General features: G+C 54.3%; 1 protein-coding gene across 1 annotated transcript; it reads right to left on the bottom strand.

The window, feature by feature from the left end:
• Window positions 1-6600: 6600 nt before the first annotated feature.
• On the bottom strand, window positions 6601-8688 carry THBD (thrombomodulin). Its single transcript, XM_004585978.2, has one exon. The coding sequence runs from the start codon at window positions 8598-8600 to the stop codon at window positions 6696-6698; it is 1905 nt and encodes a 634-aa protein (XP_004586035.2). The 5' UTR covers window positions 8601-8688; the 3' UTR covers window positions 6601-6695.
• Window positions 8689-9003: the final 315 nt, after the last annotated feature.

Here is a 9003-nt window from a genome sequence, read left to right as displayed (position 1 = left end):
GCCAGAACTGCAGGGGAGAAGGAGGCAGGTGTTGGTGCAGAGACCTCTGAGTGTGTTGATTTTTAGTTAAACTGAATTTTTTAATTTGTTTTCTTTTCTCTTTTTTTTTTTTTTAACCAATCAGAAGAGGCTTTGATTTCTGTAAAGTCCATTTTCATTGCAGGGTAAGCTACACCTACAACTCTTTTGGGTTCTCTGAGTGCTGACCGCAGCCTCGACTCAAGCAAGATGGTCTCAGCTTGCATCACTGCTACGTTCTTGCCAGTGACTGACATCTGTAGTCTGACGTGGCGGGCCCAGACGCCAAATAAAACAGAATGGGGGTGGGGTACCTGTGAGGCATGAACCTGGGGATGGAAAAACCCTCCTGGCCAGAGAGACCACCTCCTGTTGCAGGCTCCTTGAGAGCCTCTCCTCAGCGCTGGGAGGCTCTTTTCTGCCTGACTTTGAACAGTAGCAGCCTGCACTCCAGGAACAACCTGAACAAACTGGAGGGCTGAATTTGACTCTGGGCATGTCACTAATTTCATTACTGACCTTAATGTGAACACCCAAGAGAGACATCGGCTTCCCTTCCGAGCCAGGGGTTCCAATCTCCCTTGCAGCCAAATGCAGTGGGCTCCCTTTGCAGACAAATATGGTAGGGTGTGTCCTCCAATTGCCCATGGTTCCCAATTGCTGTGGGCCAGAGGCAATTCCCTGGGACTCTGTTGCTGTCCCCATTTCAGCTTGTATTGAGGCTGTGTCTCGTGCTCTGGAGAGCTGCAGACAAACAGAGCCAAGGAGCTGAGACTCACTCCCACAGCTGTGCGTCCCTGTGAGCCTCTGCACGCTGTGGTTTGAATGTCCATTCATGTGGAGGCCACTGAAGCCCCAAATTCATTTGTTAAAGGAGGTGGGGCCTTTGGGAGATCATTAGGGTTAGAGGTAGTCATGTGGGTGCAGTCCCAGGATGACAGCTTTGTAAGCACATGAGAGGCCCAAGTTAGCATATTGGTTTCCATCACGTCCCGTTACAGCAAGAAGGCCCTCCCCAGCATGCTCTTGCACTTCCAGCAGTCTGATGTGTGAACTCCATAAACCTCCGCTCCTTCTGATGACTCAGTCTGTGGTGTCCATCACGGCAACAGAAAATGGATTAAGAGGCTAGCACCAGCACTGATCCTCCACCTGCATGGATACGGGTTTGAGTCTTGGTGGCTCCACTTTCAGTTCAGCTCCCTGCTAATGTGCCTGGGAAAGCAGCAGAAGTTGGCTGAAGTCCTTGGGTCCCTGCATTCAGGTGGGATACCCAGAAAAAGCTCTTGGCTCCTGGATTTCAATTGGCTTAACTTTACTCATTGCAACAATTTGGGGAGTGAACCAGTAGATGGAAGATCTCTTCTGTTTCTCCTTCTCTCTCTCTACAAATCTGCTTTTCTAATTAAATAAATAAAATCCCTTAAAAAATCTTTTTTTAAAGAAAACAGATTAAAAACACTGCAAGACCATGTCTTGGGCGGATAGCAAAAACATTTGAAGAATGATAGAGTCAACTTCTAGTAACGGATTGCAAAACACAGTCACGGGGGTTACATCACCAGAAGGATGCTCCCATGAGGATGTCAACAAGGCTTCAGGCTCAGGATGGGCAAGAGTTCATGGAAGGTGGGGACTGAGTCAAAGCAGGGTGGAAGGGAGAAGGAAAACAGGAGGGAAGGAGTGTCTCTTCCTTGCTGATCCCGGGCTGTTGGGCCCAATCCCTCAGGGTAGATTGGACTCTAGTCAATCAAGACTGGCTGGGTTGTAATGTCCAGGTGAGCCACACTCAGGGGAGTTGATGACAGGAAGCTGCCAGACAAGAAGTGGACTTTCTTTGCCACGTCAACGACATGGCCTATTTTTGACAGCGTGTTGCTTGCAGGCAGAGGTCTAGATAAACATCAAGCCAGTGGCCTGGCTGCCCTTATGGGCACAGAGCCCACCTGTGAGCCCAAAACTTTCCCCCATCCCCCAGACTCAACAACTTAAAGTCTGATTTCCCTTTCCAGTGGGTGTGGCTGGAGTTCACACCTCCCTAGGGTTCTTTTGTCTCTGGCAATTGCACTTGCAAAACAGGCTGCAAAGGATTTGGTTCTGCTAGGATCTGTGATGTTAAAACAATATTTGGCTTCTCTTGTGAGAGGAAATCAGTTGTTTTGCCTCCATTTGAACCTGCTGACTGAAAAAAAAAAAGGGAGGAAGGACCCACTCAAAAAAGAAAAAAGACAGTGTTGAACCACAGCATTCATTCTGGAAAAGCAAGAGACCAGAGCTGGGTGTGGGCTGTGTTCTTTCACAGAGAAACACCTAGAAAGGTCAGAGGATGTGTTTTGCAGAGCAGGATGGGTGCCCCCTGCAGAGCCATGACCTGGCTGAGCCTGTGTTTTTCTGGGTTCCTTTAACCTCTGCTTTCCTTGAATGAATGGCAGGATCCCCCACTCTTAAAAATCCGCCTGAGTCCCTTATGATGGAAGCTGGTCATGAGGCCACATGCAGACACCTCCCCTGCAATCCAGATCAAAAGTCTGGCTTCTCCCTTGGGTGTCCTGTGTCCCTCTGGGTTGTGACACAGTGAGGAGAGGGATACTGTCTTCTCCCTGGTGTCTCTGACGGCATGCGGGGGCCTGGGGGTGTGCACCCAGAATTCTGCTGGGTCTCCTTGACATAGGCCAGAGCCCTGGGACCTTTGCAGCTAGCTTTAACACTCTCTGTCCAGCTGTGACTGATGCCCCCAATTCCCACCCCACCCCGTTCCCGGCCCAAGACAGTTCATCCAGGATTCATGGTTCCTTCTCTAGTCACTGCATCAATCCTTCAGAGCACACTTCCTGAGGCCAGCGCTGCGTCCTACCAGGTGAAGAAGCCTCCTGCAGTACTAGTATCATCCCACATGGATACGGGTTTGAGGCCAGCTGCTCCACTTCAGTTCAGCTCCCTGCTAACGTACCTAGGAAAGCAATGGGGGATGGTTCAAGTGCTTGGGCCCTACACTCACATGGCCTGGCCCAGCCCTGACTATCACAGCCATTTAGGGAGTGAATCAGTGGATGGAAGATTTCTCCCTCACACTCTTCCTCTCTCTGCCTGTCCCTCTCTCTATCTCTGCCTTTCAAATAAAAAGGCAAAATCTTTTTGAAACAAGAAAAGAAATATACTTCCCATTTTCTACACAAGCTTGAGTTTGCCCCCTGAAACTCATGATTCCAACATAACTTGTGTCATTTTTGCTAATCCATTTATACATCCACTGATTCATCAGAGTATAAACAAACAGTAATTGGGCACCTTTCATGTGTCCAGAACTTGCCCACTCACCGCTCCCAGCCTTCATGCAGACCTTGTGAGGTGGCACTGATAAAACCCCGTCATATACCTAGGGGAGTGTGTGTAGTGTCTACCACCACATGACAACCCCCAGAGAAAGGGTGGGACCAAATCCAGGTGTGTGAGCCTTCCACCCTTCCTGAACGGATACTGCAGGCTTCTGCTCAGGGGAAGATTATATAGGATGAGACTTCACAAACTGCAATATGAAGATAAGTTTATTTTGACATCCCCTCAAATTTGAAGTTCATATGCATTTTCTACAAACTCTAGGAAGAACACTGATAAACCTAAAAGGGGCTATGGACATACATGTTTCAGGACATACATGTTATCCCAGCTGAGGAGAGGGAATGGCAAGTGTTGTGGTGTCCCTGGTTAAGCTGTCACTACACCTGCATCTCCCACAGAGCGCCTGGCAGGGTCTCACTCCTGCTGCGCCTCCAGCTTCCTGACCATGCATGACACTTGAGACAGCAGGTGACAGCCAGAGGACTGGTGTTCCCGCCACGCACATGGGAGATCCCAGATTGAGTGGCAGGCTTCAGCCTGGCCCAGCCCTGGCTACTGTGGGGTTTTGGGAAGTGAACCATCCACGGAAGATTTCTTTCTGTGTTTCTCTCTCTGCCTTTCAAATTAGTAAATCTTGTAAAAAAAAAAAAAAAAAGAAAAAAAAAGAAAGAAAAGAAAAGAAAAGAAAAGAAAAAAAGCCTTGAGTGGCTCACTTGCTCCAAAGCATTTTTTCCTCTCCTCTGGACTCCTCCACTGAGCGGGAGGGTTCTTCCTCCCCACAGCCCTACTACATTCCTCACCAGGAGCACTGCTGGGTGTGGCAGCTCCAGAGCATAGAGCTGCCCCTCCTCCCAGCCTCTACATTAACCCTCTGTACCATCTTCATGGCAGCAACAACCGATTAAAACAACAGAAATTCAGCACTACCAGAGGGAGACACACAACTGGGCATTGGACAGAGCTCGCTCTTGTCTGTAAGTCTGTTTGAATATTATCACAACCCTGCATGTAAAACTCAGGGGCTAGCGCTGTGGTGCAGCCAGGGAGTCACCACCCGGGATGCCAGCCACCCGGTTTAGAAGCTGGTTTGACTTCCTGCTGCTCCACTTCCAATCCAGCTTCATGCTAAGGATCCTGGGAAAGCAGTGGAGGATGGCCCAAGTGCTTGGGCAAGAAATCCTGGCTTCAGCCTGGCGATGCCCTGGCTGTTGTGGCCATTTGGGAAGTGAACTGGCAGATGGAAAATCAACACACTTGGCTTTCTCAGGAAAAAGGCCAAGAAGTTCTCATAGGGAAGACAGCACCGCCAGCCTCCAGCATGGAGGAGACTGGTTGCATTCTGAGTGAGACCTTGGTCTCAGACCCTTCCTGGCTACGCTGAGGTCTAGTATCTCCCGGGAGTTTGGATCTTGCTAAGCTGTGTGCAGAAGGACTCACAGCAGGGCTTCTACAGATGAGCCAGGATTTACCCTATCACTCCTCCCAACCAGTGATCTTTGTGCATGATGTTGTTATGGTTACAGAGGAAGAAAAGTGAATGTTTGTGCACACAGAGATAACACTGACAACAGTCTCCTCTGGAAAGGTCGTCGGATGTCAGAGACAGCCTCCCACCCAGGCATGGTGAGGTGGTGCGGTATGTCTCACAGGCCCTGGCTCTACTGCCAACACATGAGGTACCCAGATGAAGAGGAAAGGTGACCAGAGACACAGAACCCAACAGCACACTGAAATCTGTTTATTTTGTACAAGTGACATCGTAAGCAAGGGTTTTGCCTGTGTTCTGGTTTAACTCCAATAAATAAATATGTACACATGTGCTGAGTCTACAACCCGGCAGTGACAACCTTGCCTGTACAAGATGCACTCACACCACACTTGGTTTCTGTCCGTTGCCAGTACAGTTGAATCACAGGCCTTCTGTCCTCCATGGGCGGGTACCAAGTCGTTTCTGCTGGAAACCAAAGCTCTACAACATAAATTCCTCAGTTTCTTTAGATTCAAGGGCCCGACTGGGCCTACTGCTTGTGACTGTTCCCCCATTCACACGTTCTCGAAATTCAGGTGACTGGGGCGGACAGCTCTGCTTGCAAATCTGGTTATAGTGCGGATGAGCAGCAAGTTGAGGGGGAAGAGACTGGTGCTCTGTGTTTCTAACTCGCTCCCACGAATGGTACAGGGACCACACTGCAATGATTAGGTCCAAGAGGCCCCTCTGAAGTGGCAGGGAACTCTCCAAGGGCCTCATTAAGGAAAGGCTCTAATCACGCCCTATTCTCAAGCTCCTGAATCCCACAGAATCAACCATGCTGGTTTTGTTCTAGCCAACAAGTGACAAGAAGCAGTAAGACACAGACCAATGATAATCCATAATAATGCACACGAATCACACAGCTCTCAAACAACCGCCTCCAGGGAGGTGCCTCCCTCTACGCTCATTCTAGAGAAAGCATCTAATCATTTGAATACTGCCAAAAACAACTAATAATAGCAATGACAAGATGAACCTGCATACAAAACGTACACCCATCACTGTGTTTTCAGTCCAAATCACAGCAACGAGAGTCAGAGAATACAGGCTGACTGTTTAAAAAAAAAAAAAAAACCTGCTTGGGCTTAATTTTTAGCACAATTCAGCCACAGTCACTGAGCAAACACTTCACATTTTCCTCTTTGTTGTTTTGCTTGATTGGAGAAAGTTATCAAATCTGGAGACAGAACAAGTGTCCCCAGCAATGTTTGTAGTGTTTTGGGTCCCCTTTTCTGGTTCCCATAGGAGCTGTGCCTGGCAGACAGCTCAGGGCCACAGAGCAAAAAGTCGGAGTCAGACACGAGTAGAGACTGAGAAAGACGGGGAGGAAAAAGGAAAACAGGAAACGGCAGGGATGTGGAGAGAAGGGGAGAGGGAGAGAGATACAAGGCAGCTACTGGAGACATACAGTTGGGGGGGGGGGTACTAAAGCAAAATAAATATCTTGGTCCTCACTAGCCCACGGCAGGGTCAAGTTTGTCTGGAAGGCTGCGGCCCAGGCTGGCCCCACCGCTGCGCCTGAAGGAGGATGTTTAGGATCGCCCCTCTCTCGTCCGTCTGCAGTTCCGGTGTGTTCAAGCAGCGGTGGGAGACATCACCCCTCCTGGGGACCCCAACCCTCCCGCAGCTACCTGTGAGCTCCATCAGCCAAAACACCCTGCGGGCTGGGACGGGGGGAGACACGTGGGTGGGGGGTGGCCTTCGGGGCCACGGAGCCAGGGTGCCAGGTGGGGGGCGGGGTTCCAGAGGGGCGAGGGGACTGGTGGGTGCACAGGTGAGAGGAGTCTGGGGCTGCCCGGTCCGCGCCTTAGCACAATTTCTGTGGTGTGTTCTCTGTCCGCACCTGCTGCAGCACCACCTCCTTGCCCGGGGAGCCGCTCTTGTACTCCAGCTCACTGCGCTTGGAACCCTTCTTCTTGCGCAGGTGGCAAAGGAGCGCCAATAGCGCCACCACCAGGGACAGGCTGGCAATGGAGGTCCCGATGACCACGCCCGAGTGCACCGGCCTGGCAGGCGGCACGGTCAAGGTGGCACCGGGCGTGGGGCCGGGCAGCTCTCCGGAGCCGTCTTCGTTGCCAAGTCTACCGCCGACCTCACGGCTGCTCGTCTGATCCGGATAGCAGTCCGTGCTGATCTGGCCGGCCAGGGGCGTGTCGGGCCCACACACGCACTCGTAGCTGCCAGGAAGGTTACGGCACTCGCCCTGGCATTGGTCGCTGGCGCATTCGTCGATGTCGGCGCACATGTCCCCGTCGTCAAGAATAAATCCTTCGGGACACATGCAAGTGTGCCCATTCTTGTCGGTGTCACAGATGGCAGGGCAAGCAGTGTTGTTGCAGAACATCTGACAGCGGTGTGGCTCGTTGGGGACGGGCATGAAACCATCAGAGCAGATGCAACGGTAGTCGTTGGCGCCCACCTGCTGGCACTGGTACTCGCAGTCGGCGGCGAGGCACGGGTCCTTCACGCACACGCCGTCCACCAGCTCGAAGCCCGGGTCGCAGTGACATTCAAACCCGCCTTTAGTGTTGATGCAGCGCTGCTGACACGGGTTGGGCTCCTGGGCACAGTCGTCGATGTCCTCGCAGTGGTGCCCATCTGCTGCCAGCCGGTAGCCAGTATCGCAAATGCAGGAGTAGAAGGGCGCGTTAGGGGTGGGAACGCAGAAATGCTGGCACAGGGCTTCACATGGTGTCACCGTGGTCACCGCCATCGCCGTCGCTGCGCACGAGCGCCCGTCAGCGCGCATTGTGGTGTCCGTAGGGCACAAGCAGTGGGGAGCTCCCGCGCTCGCGTTGCACGCGAACTGGCAGCCACCGTTTTCCACGCTGCAGTCCCAGGCGCCAGGGGATTCCCGGTCCCAGCTCCCTTCGGCGGCTCCGGGAGGCACAGCGCACGTGAGCTCCAAGTCCAGGGGCGACACGATGGCCGAGCTGCCCACTGGCAGCGCCTGGAAGTCAGCGCCTTGGCCGCCAAACGGTGTATTGTAGGTACTAGAGAAGTGCGCGTCCGCCGCGACGCCGGCCTGCACCACCAGGGGCCTGCAGGAGGCCGCGAAGTTGAACTCGCAGAGGAAGCCGTCGGCCTCGGCGTCACACGGCTGCTCCTCCCACGCCGGCTCGCCGGGTGCGGCGACTCCGGCGGCGGCGGCGGAGACCGTAACACACAGAGGGCCGCACAGGGGCACCCCGCCGCTACCGTCGAGCCGGGCCCACCTGCTGTAGCTGGTGCGGTTGTCGCCTGTCACCCACTGAAAGCCGCGCAGGGGCCCGAGATGCGTAGGGTCGCTGCAGCCGGGAGGAAGCTGCAGGCCGATCCAGAGGCTTGTGCTGTCGCCGCTGAGCAGCAAGGAGATGACATCCCCAGCCACTGAGGAGCGCACGGTCATCAGGTGGCCGCGCCGGCGCTCGCAAGTTTGGCTGGCCGCGAGAAAGGTTGCGGGGCCTCGGAAAAGGGCGAAACAGTCGTGCTCCACACACTGGCTGCCAACGGGTTGCGGCAACTCTGCGTGCGTCGGGAGCGCCCGGCCGGCTGGGGCCAGTGCGCCCAGCGCCAGGAAGACGCGGAGCATGCCGCCGGGGCGCACCGGGTGCGGGCTCCTGGGAAGGCGCGGGCGCTGCTTCGGGGCCGGGGCCGGGGCCGTCGCTGCGCGCAGTCCCATTCGGACGCTTGTGGCTGCGGCGCGCAGCCCCTGCGCGGCAGCGTCTGACATGCTGGGCGGCTGGGGCGCGAGTTTATAAGCGCACGGCCCTCCCTCCCTGGACGTTCGGGGAAAAGGAAGGAAGTGCCTGGTGGGAAGGGCTGAAGCTGAGTTCTCGGATTACTGGGTTCGCGGGACGCCTTGCGACCGCCCTCACTCCTGGGATCGCCGCGTGCGGCTGAGTAACCTCGGCCCAGGGCGCAGGGAAGTGCCCGGGTGGGGCCAGCAGGCGCAGGCGCCGCTGTCCCCGAGGCCTCTGGCCCGCCCTCGGCGCGTGCAGTCAGCCCCTCCCTAGAAAACCCGGGGGGCTCTTTCCTGCTAACTGAGGCTTCTAAAGGAATTGGGTAGGCGAGGCTGCCTGGGACCAAGATTGGAAGCGCGAGTATGAGTGCCCGGGACCTGCATGGTCCCTGGG

The sequence above is a fragment of the Ochotona princeps genome, chromosome 22, assembly GCF_030435755.1.
Source record: "Ochotona princeps isolate mOchPri1 chromosome 22, mOchPri1.hap1, whole genome shotgun sequence".
NCBI classification, from domain to species: Eukaryota; Metazoa; Chordata; class Mammalia; order Lagomorpha; family Ochotonidae; genus Ochotona; species Ochotona princeps.
Note: the sequence above shows the minus strand (reverse complement) of the source record. Positions and strands in the feature narration are given on the sequence as shown.

Excerpts from the sequence above, each read along its gene's own strand:
- THBD (XM_004585978.2), bottom strand. The coding sequence starts at position 8,600 with ATGTCAGACGCTGCCGCGCAGGGGCTGCGCGCCGCAGCCACAAGCGTC.